At 31.6% G+C, this 16,716-nt stretch overlaps 4 protein-coding genes across 11 annotated transcripts in view; 2 read left to right on the plus strand and 2 right to left on the minus strand.

Annotated features, from left to right (window-relative positions):
- nrm (neuromusculin) overlaps nucleotides 1-1,411 on the plus strand; it is a 140,223-nt gene extending 138,812 nt beyond the window's left edge. For all 7 annotated transcript variants that reach the window (XM_012362048.2, XM_067353451.1, XM_067353450.1 and 4 more), the window contains one exon: nucleotides 1,169-1,411. The gene's annotated coding sequence lies outside the window, so the exon portion shown is untranslated. The remainder of the gene's footprint in view (nucleotides 1-1,168) is intronic.
- Nucleotides 1,395-10,791, plus strand: LOC105669175 (heme transporter FLVCR2-like). 2 transcript variants are annotated; one of them, XM_012361967.2, is made up of 7 exons: nucleotides 1,395-6,542; nucleotides 6,621-6,849; nucleotides 6,964-7,201; nucleotides 7,779-7,990; nucleotides 8,152-8,255; nucleotides 8,356-8,466; nucleotides 8,577-10,791. In XM_012361967.2, the coding sequence occupies exons 1-7, from the start codon at nucleotides 6,331-6,333 to the stop codon at nucleotides 8,926-8,928; spliced, it is 1,458 nt and encodes a 485-aa protein (XP_012217390.1). In that variant the 5' UTR covers nucleotides 1,395-6,330; the 3' UTR covers nucleotides 8,929-10,791. The 2 variants fall into 2 exon arrangements, with proteins under 2 accessions (XP_012217390.1, XP_067209560.1); XM_067353459.1 differs by having other exon boundaries at nucleotides 1,395-6,849.
- A 675-nt stretch (nucleotides 10,792-11,466) lies between these two features.
- LOC105669261 (leucine-rich repeat-containing G-protein coupled receptor 5-like) lies at nucleotides 11,467-14,374 on the minus strand. The gene is made up of 5 exons (XM_012362131.2): nucleotides 14,086-14,374; nucleotides 13,475-13,896; nucleotides 12,587-13,246; nucleotides 12,285-12,484; nucleotides 11,467-12,109 (listed from the first exon to the last, which is right to left on the minus strand). The coding sequence occupies exons 1-5, from the start codon at nucleotides 14,183-14,185 to the stop codon at nucleotides 11,830-11,832; spliced, it is 1,662 nt and encodes a 553-aa protein (XP_012217554.2). The 5' UTR covers nucleotides 14,186-14,374; the 3' UTR covers nucleotides 11,467-11,829.
- Nucleotides 14,375-14,514: 140 nt separating this feature from the next.
- On the minus strand, nucleotides 14,515-16,461 carry LOC105669168 (DNA polymerase delta subunit 3-like). Its single transcript, XM_067353460.1, has 2 exons — nucleotides 16,137-16,461; nucleotides 14,515-16,059 (listed from the first exon to the last, which is right to left on the minus strand). Exons 1-2 carry the CDS (start codon nucleotides 16,203-16,205, stop codon nucleotides 14,704-14,706), a joined length of 1,425 nt encoding a protein of 474 aa, XP_067209561.1. The 5' UTR covers nucleotides 16,206-16,461; the 3' UTR covers nucleotides 14,515-14,703.
- Nucleotides 16,462-16,716: the final 255 nt, after the last annotated feature.

Here is a 16,716-nt window from a genome sequence, read left to right on the forward strand (position 1 = left end):
TACAGATACAAAAGTCCATTAGCAATGGATATAAAACTCGAACTCGCTTTACTCGTAAAATTACGATCCCGATTTCCATCGAATTATATATACGTGCTATTTTTGTGCAAATTATTTTCAGTTCTTATTTCATTGCTTGTGTATAATCTCTCTGTCCATTGAAAAATTTCTTATGTCTTATTATATAATAGTTACAACTAATTAATATTTTATTGTCCGCAAAGAAAATTGCTTGATAGAAAATTGTTAGGATATTCAGGCTAAATGATTTTAAAATTGCAATCTATTATATCGTATGATATCGCTCTGAGTTAATCGCAGAGAAGGATGATCATCCATTTATTTATCATTAATATCCGTATTTATTGCGCATATCAATTCTTACAAACTGATTAGTCTACTATAATCGTCGCTCTTTCTGCATACAGTAATAAGAGCTACGAATTAATTAAATAGCATCGGATATAATAGTTGAAACAATAATTTTCTCAACTCCAAACCACGCATATATCAGTTTAATTATTTGTGGAGTGTTCAGCATGCAGCATGATAACATTTATCATTGCTACAGTTGATCTTAATAACAGAGATGAAAATTGTAAGCGGATTATTGGCTAGACTTAATGATCAATAATCCGTTTGTAATTCTCTCATCCCTTTAATAAAATCTCGTTGAATTTCCTAGTCATGTTGAGTTTCCTAGTCATTGTTATCTAATTAATAAAACATCGATCACAAACGAAAAAGTTTAACACTCGAAATAGCACACCAAATTATTTATCGATTACTTACACAACAGGTCTGTTACGAAACTTCGCCAGCAGTCCGCCGTAGAATTATTGCGTGCGTAATTTCCGCACAATTTGGTACCCAACAATACAAAAGTTCGACAGACGTCTTAGCTCTTTACTGCAAAGATTTCGTAATATCTTTTTTGTAGAATGATTGGAAAAATCTAAGCTGTTTTACATAACAGTGCAAAAACTAAGATTTATTTTAAATAAGATTTTAATCTTATTTAAAACTATTATTGATAGTGAAGAAATTGAAAGTGCCTGGAAAACATTTGAAAGACTTCAAGGTAAGACGTCTTTCAGACGTTTGTATTATCTGGAAAATGGATCATTTTTCATTCCGAGATATTCGTCATGCTTTTCTGTTTATGCAGCCGTTCAAGCCGGAGTTTTCGGATCTCGATTATGCGGACGTGGACTACAAGTCGTACGGGCCGATTAACTATAAAGCCGCCAGTATCGCGCTCCTCCAAAAGCAGCAGCAGCAACAACAACAACAACAAAGACAACAACAACAGCAAGCTCAACAGCCGCAGCGACTTTTGGACAGAAGGCCGCAAATGTACGGTGTTTCGGACGATAACGAGGAACTGCTTTAAATCCTTTCCCGATAAATCTTTAATATATACATTAACAATCCAGCCTATTTTAGTCTTCTCGGGGAGATGCAAGATACATTTTGTAAGCGAGAGATAGGATCGTGATAAAAACTCGCTAAATTCGATTTCTGTGAGACACGTTGCCATAATAGATTTGTAGAATTATGAATCTCATATAAAATGAATTTAACGAGTTATCGTTACGACTTTGCGTCATGTAATGCGTTTGTTTATACAAATATGATTGGCCTACACATATTACGCAAGTTTCACCGCAACATAATTATCTTTTAAATGTTAGTTTATATTTAAAATCCAAAAAACAAAACTTTAATAAAAATTCAATTTTTTCGCTTTTTAAATGGCATATTAATTTTTCATAAACTTCTAGAGAAGAAATACACAAGTCAAATAATGCACGTATTTTATTTAAAGTTATCAAAATCTGCGAATCTGTGAAATATAAATGGCTTTTTATAAGGTTTTTATGTTGAAACGAGTATAACAGAATTTGTTCGATACAAAAGCCATAAATGCCTCGTATTACACATAATCGAGATGCAAAATAATTGCACATGTCTGCGAGTACGTTTATGCGATGTCCAGTTGCTTCAGAGAAACATCCGGGACAGTCTATACAGGTACCGTTACGCTTATAATATATTCTCTTTACATGTAAACGCGATTATTTATGTTACGTTGGCTTCCTATGTTCTGCATCATTTCATATGTCATATCTATTTTGCAAATTAAGCTTTCTCAGATAGAATGAGCTTACTTTGATTAAACGTTCGAACATTTGAGGGAAAGGTTGATAAATCACTCGTTCTCATCCTTTTTTCGCGAAATCGGCGAAATGCGACGACGTATGAACTTGATAGAACATACGACAAAATTAAAAGGACAAAAAGGGAAAAGAAATCGCAATATCTATAAATTTATATAAATACCTTTGTATGAAATTATACAAATTATCGACATGTGTTCTGGGATCAAATTATCGAAATAACGCGCTAGCCATGGCGATAGAAAAATAATCTTGTTAAATATCGAGTTAAAAAAGAAAAAAGTGAAACATATCGCAGCCAAATATAATTAATCCTCATCTATTCGGATTATTGTTATACATATAATTATTAATAAGCGGCGCTAGAGTACATAATTCTGTTGATATTATTCTAGAATATCTTCCTACATGCGTTTGTAAATTTGTAAGTTACAAGAACGATGGTCAGTTGTTTGTGTATAGATCGACTATCTATCTAATCGCGGATGTAGACCAATGATTAAGTCATCAAGGGTCCTTTTGTAAATAATGTATCTTTATAACCGTTAATTAATGTTATCGGCATTCACTGATCGTGAATGATCAGTTACGATAATACGTTTTACCGAACGTTGGTTTATAAAACCGACTTTTCGATCGTATGCAAAATACTTAAGAACTTTATATGCGCGTAAATTATACGGAAAAAATATTGACATTAGACACATTCAATAGTGCTGTAATAAAATCACAGCCTGTAAAAAGACTCGATTCTGATTAATGATAATTTATACTGTTTGTTGTATAGTAAAAACATTAGATTAGGTACAAGAACCGCGCTTCCATGGTGATATCGTCTTATCGTATCTTTTTATTCGCCAATATCTCTCCACGATCGGATTTCGATTTTCTTTTCTACGTATTCGATTCAGTCGCGTCTCTTTGCCTTCGAACTGAACGAAATTCGTCGTTCATTGATATACATATATACCAGGTGCCGGAGATTCTTCCGGAAATTTCAATACTTTTTTTTATTTACGAATTCTTTGATCAATTCAGAGTCAATTTTATCGCAGCAGAAACTTTATTGGACGCAACTCCCTTTTTTCATGTCTTCTCAATAGTCAATATTAAATCTTTGCACATTGTTACAAAGTTTCAAGTATTCAAATTAAGACTCTATTGAAAGTAAATAATTTTAATAACATATTTTTAAATCCGAAACTTTTTAATATTATGCAGTATAAAATTGTGGAAAAAGATATCAAATTTTTATTAAAAACATTTATGCCAAATTTATCAAACAGTTTATGATTGAAAATTTGCATAGCAAATTTCCTCAATTCTATAACACATATTTTTACAAAATATATCATGTGCAATCAAATGACATCACAATGAACGACTTTTTCGAACAAATAAGATAATAATTTTTTTTTAATAGATACAAAAATGTGTTTATATCGTATCTTATTCTATCCGATAAAAAAAAGCACACCTTCTTCATTTTATTTAAAAGTGTTGTTCAAAATTTAAAAAAGCTTGCAATATGAAACATATTTTACAATAATATAAGATAAAACATATCTTTATAAAAAAAATTCCGTTTTTTAAAGTTGTATGAAAATTAAATGAATGAGATGATAGGACATGAGAACACTTCGTTCATCAATATCCAGTTATCACATGGAGTATTCATTCAGCATTCGGATGTTTGATATTTACGGTTTATTATTGTCATGTTACAAATATATGAATAATATGCAACTGAATCTGACTTAATTTTGCCGACATTGGTGCTATTACTGCCAATATCGGCCTATCAATCTTGTAAAAAAATTGCACTTGTAATCACGATATCGACTCTCTTCATCGAAACTTGCACGTGATAGTTTTGTGGTCAATAATTCTATCTAAAATTATTCAGTATTTACAATTATTTATTAACATATTTGTGGCCTGATTTATTAATTATTAGTTAGTTATATGCTTCGGAAACCACAAGTCCCGAGAGATATTCCAGTCTTGTTAATGTAAAATGTATAAAAATATTCTCCCTAGCATAAACAAAGTTTTGAAAGTTCGGAACTAATTTAAGCGTCGCAAAACGTCCGAGGCGACGATGACATATACACGTACTCGAAACTAGCCATACGCATAGACTTGTATAGATGTATTTGTGTAATAACTAACGCTAAGAGTGTAAGGTGACTTTTCACCACGTTTTATATTCGAGACATCGCCCTGTGAACTGTTGCTCGGTGAATTGAATAGTTTGTAACATGCATTGTATAATACCGATTAGGACCGAATTACGATCCTAAGCGTTTAAGAACTGTGACACATTAAATTATACGATAAGAGTCAAGTAATTGTTAGAGAATGTGCAGTGGCGGATTTATATTTTCGGTGAGTCAAAGCGAATATTAATTCATAAAAAAGAGAAAAATTCTTCTTTAAAAAAAAAAAACAAAGAAAAAAATTTATAAATATTGATGAAGCTAATATTTCATATTCATGCAATACAACTACAAATGTAGAACAGTTCAAGAAATAATGTGTCACTATAAATCTGTATATTGCGAGGGTCCTTTCATATCTTAAGGCCCACAAACATAAGCTTCATTAGGGTACCGGTAAATTCGCCACTGAGTATGTGTATAGTTTTAACAGAACACTTATGAAGCTCCGCAGACGATCATTTCCTTAAATTTCACAATAATAATAAAATTGATAATTTATAACGTGATCACGCAATCTCCCATTGAAGACAAATAATTGGAGAGGAAGTGTGTGCAGAAAATGAAAAATATAAATAACGATAAAAATGATTTGGGCGAAAATGCATTAGCCATACGCAAAATACAACCAGTTATACAAGCGATTGAGCACGAATCACATATTTTTACAATGACAATGTATGTTTCTACATATGCCGTTTTTCTCGGATTTTAGCCTGTTTCTTTGATACACCATCGTTACACACAGAAAGAACCACAGAGAACTAAAATAATTACAATGCATTTAAAGATTCGAAAAAAAAAAAATTAATAAATGAGAAAGTTACATTAGAGATGTTTAATTTTGTAATAAACTGTAGATTTATGTAAGATTAAGGGGATAACAATTTACGTCGCCTCTATTGTTAACGTGTAACGTCCAATAAAATTCTGTTATATGCAACACATTACATTCGCTTCTCATTCCCCCAGAGAATTAGCGAACAGATACATGAAAGAATTGCCTAGATGTAAAGGTATTAAAATTTCTAATTCAAAAATAATATATTGAAAATAATACATCTTATATTTAGTATAAATATTTCTGAATTATAGCAAAAGACACGGTCGTGTCTCACACCATATTTAGACTTTTTCTCTTATTAAAAAATGTCATTGTCACGTAATTCACCTACCTATTTTGCTTTTTGTGAGATCCGGTTAGATCCAGTTAATCTTTACATGATTTATGTCAAAATTATTCTGCTTTCAACAGCCTCGACTGACAATATTCGAGCAAAGATGCAACAGCGATACATTTTGCATCGCGATATTGCGTATACATATGAATTATAATTATCGGATGCTTTAAAAATGTTAAATGAAAAGCGCATGTCATCGGTTTGTTTTTCAGCTATGCTAAAGTGTAGAATAGCAGCCAAATCTGATAAAAGTCATGATAACATTAAATACATTTAATACAGATTGTCGGTTTCTTAAGTCTGGGCTAATAAAATCATTCTATTTGATGATGAATACAGATAAGGTAAAATCACCACGTGATATTGAATACGCCTGGCCTTGCGATGGAAATGTTGAATTGATATCCAGTTACATTTGATCTCAATTTCGATCAAAAGCTTTTTATCGTCGTTGATTTTGAAATAAATTCGTAAAATATAAAAAATTTCGAAGTGTAAAATATAATTCCAAATCGTGCCGCACTCTAATTCGTTATTCAAATTTTAATAAGGGTGTTTTTAACATTTCGACAAATGTTATAATACAATTTTAGCAATACTATCGATATGTGGAGTAAATATCTTGGCGTTTGTTAAAGAAATAATTTAAAAAGCTGCCTTTTTTGTCGATAAGACTTGAACTTGTAAGCATTGTAACTTAAACAAGCATACCAGAGCTAGTTCAAAAGTGTACTTTGCAAAAGAGTGAGAATGGCGATAACGGAAGATAAAACTTTAAGTGAAGTACTTACCATAAAAAATTCGACACAAATAACGAAGTCAAATGAGCAGTCTGACATTGAACCCTTAAAATTGAAAGTGTACAAAAGAAGATGGCTAATGCTGATCATTTGCATGATTTATACTGCAGGGGCCACTTGTCAGTGGATAGAATATGCCATTATTACTAACATAGTTACTAGGTATTATATAATATTTTTCTCAAAAAATCCAAACAGATTTAAGTGTAGATCGATCGGTATTTTCTATGTATTATTTAGGTATTATGGGGTATCTTCGTTAATGGTCGATTGGACATCGATGTCGTTTATGGCATTATACCTGTTTGTACTCCCAGTGTCGTATGTGTCGGATAAATGGGGCCTACGATGGTCCTCGATTATAAGCAGCGGTGTGAGCTGTCTGGGTGCCTGGATAAAAACTTTTTCCATTCAACCTGACAGGTTCTACATCGCTTTCATTGGTCAATCGATAGTCGCAATCACACAGGTTATTCTTAAATCTCTTTAAAAATTCTGATATTATATGTCTTTTTATATCACATTTATCTCATTGTACACTATTTTCTTCATTACATGTTAATTACATTTTATATTTTATTAGACTGTGATTCTACCAATGCCAGGACGTTTGGCCGCGCAATGGTTTCCTTCCACCGAAGTTTCGACCGCCACGTCTTTATGTATTTTTGGTAATCAATTGGGAATAGCGCTCAGTTTTCTCCTCACACCTATGATAGTGAGAAACCACGAAAATCTGGATGACATTGGCAGCGATCTCTCACGTTTATGCTGGATCGTTGCGATTGTTACCACGGTTGGATTCGTTCTGTCGCTCTTACGTAAGTTGAGCATATTTGTCAATCATATGATTATTTAATTCCGAATTGTTTCAATCAAAATCTGAACTCAATACATATAATTCTTCTAATTTCTTTATAATCTCCTACATATGGCTAAATAAATAAGATATATAATTTACATTTATTTACGCCATGTTTAATATATTTAACTATAATTTAGAATAGAATATCTTTTTTAAAATAGTCTCACTATTCGCGTTCATTGAGCTGTAGTAAACCTTTATACACCTTAATTAGAAAATTGTTCAGAATATTCTACATACAATTTTATTAATATACATTCAATATATTAACGGAGCTTTTAATGTACTAGCGGTATAAAAAACTTGATAATATGCATCAATCTCATCTTTTCTCAGTATGATGTCTATCAAATTTTCAACACGGCTAAATTTTCCGATACAGCCAATAATCCATTTTAATCTTGGTTTTTCTGTCGGTTTATTTCTATTTGCATTAGTCGACTACGAGAGGATGGACTAAGTAATTAAAGATCGCTCGCCCTCCAGGAAGGATTATCGCGTTTTAATTTTCTCAACGTGTTTTTTTGCACTAGTATTTCAGAATGAACCAAAATTGCCGCCGAGTGAGACGCGTGCACTGCAAAAAATAAATCGGGCGAAGAAAGAAGAGGAATTCATCGCACCGATAAAAAGCCTTTGTAAAAACAAAAGCTATCTCATTCTCTGCAATTCTTACGGTTTGAACGTCGGTGTGCTAAATGCCGTGGCGACATTGCTGAATCAGATATTCCTCGCGCATTTCGAGGTAAGCTAATGAATATCCAACGATGCGGCAAATCAAACATCCGAAAGAAGAAAACTGGAGCAAATGTTTACAAATTTACGCGCGTAAACGGAATCTAAGAACATATTTCGCACACACGTATAAAGTCAAATTAAGACATACTTATCTCGCATATTTTTTAGAACGGAGAAGAAGATGCGGGCAGAATTGGCTTAGCTATGATTATCACCGGCATGGCCGGTTCCGTTACTTTTGGTATCATCCTTGATAAGACGCATAAATTCAAGTAAGATAAGCATTTTTTTTTCAGAAATGTAACTTGAATTTATACTGAAAGCGATAAATTACTCATTGCCAATTTGTTAACTAATAATTTCTATTTTCAGGGAAACTGCTGTGACCGTATATTTTCTCACATTCTGCGGCCAAATACTATTCGCGGTGTTTATTTATCTTGGCATAAAATGGATGGTATATGTGTCAGCAACTTTCCTAGGGTAATATCTATTAACATTTGCATTTATACCATATGCTTTAAAAAAATTATAACAATTCAAAAAAGTCCATTATAAAATCGCATTTTTCTAACGTATTATATTTTTTATAGATTTTTCATGTCGGGATATTTGGCGCTAGGATACGATTTGTGCATCGAATATACGTATCCTGAGTCGGAAAATGTATCAACGGGAATCCTCAATATAGCAAACAATGTTTACGGCGTTATACTCGTTATAATACTCGGATTATTATTAAAAGACTACGGTGATATTCCGGTGCACATTGGCTTATGTTCGGCTCTATTGCTCGGCTTTATACTGACTGTTTTAACGAAAGATGAACAAAGACGGCAGGATGCAAGGAAAAAGGCTCAGAGTCAAGGAAATGTGAAGATCGAGAAAAACAATATCGATGATATTTCAGAAAATCATCTATTAACTTATAATATTAATTCATAGGTATAAATTATATATTTAATTGTTACTCTCTAAGCCATATATATTTATGATATTTATGTATATAAAAAATTAATTTTGCATCGTACGCAAAATCAAAATGGAAAAACTACATTTTACTTTATTTGATTTTGTTATTCAAATAGTGTTTTTGAAAATAAACAAATTTATATTGTGAAAAATTAAAGAACTGCATAAGATGCAAATTTAAATTGAAGTAAATGCATTTTGAAAAGATTTTAAATATTTATATTTTTTTGGAGATTTATATTTTAAAAATATGAATAAATAGAAAAACAATAAAATATTACATAAATTCTATCCAATATTTGCTATTTCTGTAATAAAAATATAGATGTAATTTTTTTGCTACAAATCACAAAATACATAATGTTTTTTTATCAAAATCCTCTTTTTTCTATTTTTTTCTAAATGCTTTTATGTGAACCACAAATTTCAACTTTTTAATTTTAATTTCTGAAAAAACTCTATCTCCCAGAGCACCGTCAAGCCCGTTGAAAGTACAAATGCGAAAATTTCATATTAGTTCCATCAATGAGCGTTCCATCAATGGATAGGAGAAGCCATTTCGGAAGCCCGCGCGGAACTTTTATCAATAAAGATGAGGACGCCTCACCGTTGTTTTTAGATAGCACAAAGCCATGGAAATGAACGCCGCATAATACGCTGCATTTGACATGTGACATGACAGATGCGTCCACCACTTGTTACTCGACCGGAATACTTGATATACTCCATCAGAGAACAAAAGTTCTCTCGACGCGCGGACTATTATACCGCATGCTTTCGATCAATCCGACACTCGTGCTGCCTGTCTGCGACAGCGTTGTTATCTCGCGATTTCGCGAATAACGCAATAGCAAATCGCGCAGCCGTCTTTTCTATTTATCTTTCTCGTCGTGCAAACGTGTAAACTTACAACAGAAGTTTTCAGATAAAATTGTTCTCTTATTTACGGTAGGCGCTATAAGCGGTAGATGTGTAAACAGTAAAAATATCTTTTACACACCCGGATATTTTTACGTCCAACAAACTAACGAAAGCTAATATTATTTTTTAAGAAATTGAAATGCAAAGGAATAATTTTGACGATCAATTTTAAATTGATTACAAATAATTTATTACTTTAAAATTTAATGTTGTAGAAGCATAGAATAAGTATAAGAATATTCTATATTAAACTAAATATAAAACATTCAAAATTTTAATTGTTAATTCAGCGATTACTTCGCGAGCTCTGTTTCTAAATCACCTCGAACAAAATCATTTAAACAAGCAAATAACATCTATCAAACTTATTAATGTATCGGATATGCATTACGGTTACGCATCTTAAATTCCGAACATGTCGTTAATTCACGTAAGCCATTACGACACTCGTTACTACGATGTTCTCACTTTCTTACTTAAAATGTCCAATGATGAAAAATGTTGATCGGACGCTCGCGAAAGAATGTATGTTCCATTAATTTATTATTTATTATTTATCATTTCGTTTACGCGCACGCACATACAGAGAGAAAGAGAGAAAAAGGGAAACAGGGAGATTATTAGTCCGATAAAACTTTTGTTTTGCTTAATTGCTAATTTACTGAACACCGCATTGTATAATGCATTCTATCATTGCAGTAATATTACACCGTATTTCATTGCTCGCAAACCAAGCGTTAGAGAATCGTTATGTATTCTCGAATAAAAAGCAATGTATTGCGTAGGTTGTAAATTCGATATAAAATTACATTTATCCAAAATATAAACGCAATTTCGCCATAATAGTCTAACATGTAATCTGGATGAGACTGTATTACGAAACGACAACGAAATAAAACGAAATCGTTTTCTTCACCTTGTTTCGTATTCACAGAGCTTAGGCACCCAATCTTATGTACTTCGCATCGCATATAAAGACGGAACCGGTTGAACGAAGACCAGTCGAAAATTTTTTGGTGCACGTCTAACAGTAACATCGGCAAAAATGGGGGAAAATATTTTATTCGTGGTAAAATATTTTATTCGTTCTCTGTGTTTAAATAAAAAAATATTGAACATTTTGTTATTAAAAAAAGTAAACTGATTCTGTATTTCTTTTTAGCTCATTTTCGTCCTCCTTTGCATCGGGCTAGCGGCGACGTCAGATTTATCGGGATATAAGCCCAGGGGATGGCGTCCGGATGGTCCACGCTTTAATTCCAATAATAATCGATTGCATACATATTATGGTGCTCCGGGATTAGAAAATTACGAACCTCCGGATAGTGCGTTATCTACGACGACGACACCGCAACCACCAACTACCACTACTTCTACCAGCATAAAAACTTCGACAACGCCTCGCAATAGGGAACCAACGACAGCACCAAATGAGCAACCTGAGGACGATTTCAATACGAATCCAGCACTAGCAGTTGCAAATTCCTTCGCATTTAATCGACCTGTGTACATTTACAACGCCTTTCCGTTTCCACTAGCTCAAATTATCACACAGTAACGCGAGGTAAATGACATGAAATTGACATGAAATATATTAAATATAATGACATTTAATAATTTAATGACATAAAATATAATAACATTTCTGTGAAATATATTGAAATGCATTAAAAGTGCTCATTTGATCATAAATGCAAATCTCAGATTATGTAATTAAAATTGTTGTTGTTAGTAATTACATAACAAATATTGACAAATAAAAAAACAATCACCTAATGATATCAGCATTTTATGCATCTAATTATATAAGTATAATAAATATTTCCATTTGCTAGTTATTATATCCTACTTAATTATAAGTAGACCCAGCTCATGTACCTGGGAAAATTAATACACATTTTATATTTAAAAAATTATAAATTTTAATTAAGTGATTAAATTTTAATCATAGCGTTAAAATCTGCGATTGATTCGTCTCCTCTTCACGATTATTCTTCGGGTCAAAAAAATGCCAATTATCGTTAGTATTGCGAGCACGGCGGTCGCTGTGGCCAGAACAACGATCATTCCGAGACTTGTTTCAAATGTTACTACTTGTTTGTTAGAGACACTCGCAATATTTTCAACAGTCATTTTCTCCATCAAATGCGAAAAATCGTCGCAGAAAACTTCTCCCTTCCAGTTGTACCAATGGATCATTCTTTTATTGATTAACTGAGGTGGACCGGCACACCTAATTAATAAATTGGAAAATAAGATATATTAAGAAATTTATTTATAGTAATAAGAATATTAACAAGTTTCAATTGAATAGCATTTGGCAAAAGGAAACTAAAAGAAAGATAAATATTAATACAAAATTTTTAATTTGTAATAATATATAATAACATCAACTTGTATGTAATTACCTAAGATCATCTAAAAGACTGGGCTTCGTAGTGTAAAGTATTGGGATTAATTCATTTAACATCCACTGCAACGAACAGTTGCAAATAAATGGATTTCCTTGCAAATTAATAAGATATTTTGTATTTGAAATATTTTCATTGTTAAAATTTTTAAATAGCTTTGATGGCAAGTGAGTAAAGCGATTATAGCTCAAATCTAGCTGAAAAGTGAAAAAGAATTGCATGTTATTTTTATCATAAAATTGAAGAGTTTCAAAAATTAATGATAGAATTATAAAACTTTATCAAATTTTAATACTTACAGAACAAATATTCATATGTTGAAAAACATTTTCTTCAATCGTACTCAACTTTGTATTACTTGAAACAGTCACATTAATACAACCATTTTTCCTCTCCCTCAATAGTAAAAATGTTTGTTCGTCAATCTCTTCAATTGTCTCCACAAAATTTACTTCAAACCTTTCCAATTTTAACTCAGATCGGATTTTTATATCTTTCAAATGATTTCCACTAATGTGAAAAATTTTCAAATTTGGAAAGTTTTTAAGAGAAACAGTTTCGGGAATTATCGTTAAATTATTAAAAGATAAATCTAGCATTTCTATATTTTTCAGAGAAACGTCCGGGAAGTCTGATAAGAAATTCCCGCTAATATTTAAACTTTTTAATTTGTTCAGTAATGTTAAATTTTTATGTACGTTAGAAATGTGATTCTCTTGAATGTTTAAGATACAAATTGATGATTTTTGAAGTGACAACGCGTTAATAAGATTACTTTCTGCGTAAAGTTCTGACAGTGATAATGGAAGATTTTGGAGATCCAGCGAGAGAAGACGATTGTTGTTGATACGAAGGATCTTCAAATGCTGCAGATAGAGCAGTGAATCAGCTGGGAGAATAGTAAGTTTATTAAAAGAGAGATCCAAGTTTATTAGCTCCGTCAAAACGTCGAAGAAGTTCTGTAAAATATTAAAATTTAAAAAATTTGTAATATACAACTGATCAGTTTTTAAAAATCGTAATTTTCAAATTCGAAACATCGATATTTTTTCTAAAAAATCAATTTACGTAAAAAAATCATGTATGATATACACACATACACATATACATATAGTATAATAACGATGATATACATAGTTAAAATTTAGATAAAAACTTTTTGCTGAAATTAAATTAAATTACGTTACCAAATTAGAAAGGTTGTTATGAGACACATCGAGAACTGTTAACTTTGTTGTTGTATTTTCTGAACTTTTTTTTAGATTACTAATCTGATTGTGACTTAGATTAAGTCTGGAGAGCGAAGAAGCTGTGTTTAGAATGGAAAAATCGAAATCCGACAGTAAATTGTGAGAATAATTTAAATCTTCGAGAGCATTGATATGTTTGAAAATATCCAAATGTATGTTATCCAGTTGATTCTGGGACAAGTCTAAATTTTTTAAGTGTTTTAAGTTTTTCAGCTCGTTTATAGGTAAGAGTGCTATATGATTTTTTGCAAGAATAAGCTTGTTTAGTGATCGATGCTGATCCAGAGTAATAAGATCGAACTCAAGGACTTGATTTGTTCCTAAATGTCTATCATGACAATCGATGATTGGTCCCGCATCTGTAAGAACGTAAAATCTATTCATTCTATGATAATAAGTAACAAATCAAGCAATGCAGCGTCAAATGTGTATGCATAATCACTATTAATTTATTAATTATTTAAATCTATTAATAATTATTTAAATTTATTTATTATTTATTATTCATCATTTATCTTTTCATATAGATTTTTTCTTTTGACACTTACTTGAAACAGAACACACGCAAGTTTTGCATAGATCACACAAACATCTGTTGCATACAATTAAAAGCAATAATGCGAGAATGTTATAATAATTCAACATCATAATATTCGTAATTAACTTCACACTCAGATATCATTCAGCGACTACTCATTCAGTCATATCAGAAAATATACACGTGCTATAGCCACGCTTTTGATCTTGATAGCATATCTGATAAGTGCATTTTAGCCAGATGATATCCAACATTACTCATCGTGTCAGACTATCGGCATCAATAACTTTCAATACTTTTATATATGTTGGAATTCCTATTAATACACTACTAAAATATCGTACAATAATAAAAAATAATTAATAAATCAATTAGTCTTCTAAAATAAATTAAAAAATACGCAATTATTATTAATTATCATCGATTACAAATGACAAAATTTTCAAGTCCAGAATTTTTTTGTAAATATATTTAAAAATTTGTCATTACATTTAATTTTAATATTGATATTATATATACTTGTTAATAATTAATAAACTTAATTATTAATAAGTAATATACAACATAATATCTATTATACAAACAAAAATTGAGTTAATTAAATAATTTCAAAATTTAATACACATATTTAAGACTTCTTGAAGAAATCTGTTAGTGTGGATTGTTTTTTCTTTATTTTCTCCATCTTAGGTTCCACTTTCTTCACATTTCTTCTTCTTTCTTCCTCTTTTTTCTCCTCCTCATCCTCTGAACAGCTCACATACATATGTTCTTTCTTTGTCACAATATAATCACCTTCTTTATAAGTTCTATTAACTAATTTTAGAACCTTTCTTTTGCCATTTTCATGTTTTATTCTTGGTGGAGAAGGACTCTTTGCTTTTGCAGGAGGCTCAGGCTCTGGTTCAGGAATTGACTCTTCCATTTCTACATCACTTTGTGCTTCTGAATCGCTGGAATCACTCTCAACAAAAACTCTCTTCCGTTTCTTGGCATTTTCATTTGTTTCTTTGCTTCGATTTCGTTTCCTTCCACGTAAATTATTCTTTTCTTTAGTTTTTCCTTTTTCGGTAGATGTCTTCTTAACTTTATCATTTTCTTCCGATGATACAATTTCTACAGGCTTTGGAGGAGATGTGAGCTTCTTGAAGAAATTATCTAAGCCTTCTTTCTTCACAGAATTGCTTTTAGGAGATACTTTTTTAGAATTAACTTTGGAGTCTTCCTTCTTCTTTTTAGAATTTTTAATCTTCTCTTCAAAGCTTTTATTCTTAGAAAATTTTTTATCTTCTTCCACAGAATCTTTTTTTTTCTTTGTTGAATCTTTTTCCTCTTCTGTTAATCCTTCAATTGTATCCATTAAAGTTTCATTTTTTTCTGTTGAGCAACTATTTATTTTCATCGAGTCTTTTTTCTTCAAAAAGTTTTTATCTTTCTCTGCTAAACTTTCATCCTCCTTCTGACAGGATGATTTCAATTCTTCAGAATTCTTTGATTTTCCAGACATATTAAAAAAATTATTAAATTTATTTTTCTTGGTTGAATTTTTCTCAGACTTTGATGAATTTATAAGATCTGTGGGCTTTGAATTTACATCTTGCATTGTAAATGTTTTTGTAGCTGTACCCCAACGTAGTAAATACATTTCTTCATCACTTCGTACTTTGCAAGCATCACATTTTATTGCGCTATAATTTATATCTCCAGTGCCAGAAAATTCACTGGCAAGCAAATTAAGATCACCAAGAGGCTTGTGCACACTATAGAGATGCTCTGAAATAAGTTTGCTAAATTTTTCTTTGGCCTTTGATAAAGCAGAGTCTCTGACAACTTCCATACGCATTCCATTGTCTTTTAGGTGACCTATTAGTAGATGTGTGCATTCAATATTGTCTTTGTGATATTTTTGATAGAATTCCCATAAGATTTGTTTTGCTATATTAACATGGATTTGCAGCTCTTTACTCAACCATTTGTAAGTAACCTATAAAAATATCATGACATTGAAAATGCTATAAAAATAATCATTTAAATGTTTGCAATGACGAAAATCATAATTACCAATTTATCATTGTCAAAAACATAGCCAGCTAAAGTTTCCAAATATTCGTTCAATCCTTCCACAACCATTTTTCTTATTTAAACTGCTAAACAGTCTAATTTGCTCCTATTTCTTTACTTTAACTCATCACAAACATAACCTGAAAGTTTATGAAACGCCCGCCTAAACAGAATATGAACTAAAAAATCTGCGAGCGATTGCAGCGCTTGTCTAAACGGAATATGGCGAAACTAAAAAATCTTTGGGCGTCTGCAGCGCTTGTCCAAACGGAATATGGCGGAACTAAAAAATCTTTTAGCGATTGCAGCGCTCGTCAAAACGGAAATATGACGGAACTAAAAAATCTTTGGGCTATTGCAGCGCCTGAACGGAATATGGAGGAACTGAAAAAACTATAGGCGATTGCAGCGCTTGAACGGAATATAAAGGAACTAAAAAACTATAGGCGATTGCAGCGTCTGAACGGAATATAGAGGAACTAAAAAACTATAGGCGATTGCAGCGCCTGAACGGAATATAGAGGAACTAAAAAACTGAGAGCAATTGCAGTGCTTTAACGGAATAGAGAGAAACTAAAAC

This window comes from Linepithema humile, chromosome 4, assembly GCF_040581485.1.
Source record: "Linepithema humile isolate Giens D197 chromosome 4, Lhum_UNIL_v1.0, whole genome shotgun sequence".
Classification (NCBI taxonomy): Eukaryota; Metazoa; Arthropoda; class Insecta; order Hymenoptera; family Formicidae; genus Linepithema; species Linepithema humile.

Coding starts and splice junctions, on each gene's coding strand:
- LOC105669175 (XM_067353459.1), top strand. CDS start 6,331: ATGGCGATAACGGAAGATAAAACTTTAAGTGAAGTACTTACCATAAAA. Junction 7,202..7,778: donor ATTCGTTCTGTCGCTCTTAC/GTAAGTTGAGCA, acceptor TTTTTGCACTAG/TATTTCAGAATGAACCAAAA. Junction 8,467..8,576: donor GTGTCAGCAACTTTCCTAGG/GTAATATCTATT, acceptor TATTTTTTATAG/ATTTTTCATGTCGGGATATT.
- LOC105669261 (XM_012362131.2), bottom strand. CDS start 14,185: ATGATGTTGAATTATTATAACATTCTCGCATTATTGCTTTTAATTGTA. Junction 13,247..13,474: donor ATAACAACCTTTCTAATTTG/GTAACGTAATTT, acceptor AATATTTTACAG/AACTTCTTCGACGTTTTGAC. Junction 12,110..12,284: donor AGTCTTTTAGATGATCTTAG/GTAATTACATAC, acceptor TTTATTAATTAG/GTGTGCCGGTCCACCTCAGT.
- LOC105669168 (XM_067353460.1), bottom strand. CDS start 16,205: ATGGTTGTGGAAGGATTGAACGAATATTTGGAAACTTTAGCTGGCTAT. Junction 16,060..16,136: donor TTTTTGACAATGATAAATTG/GTAATTATGATT, acceptor ATATTTTTATAG/GTTACTTACAAATGGTTGAG.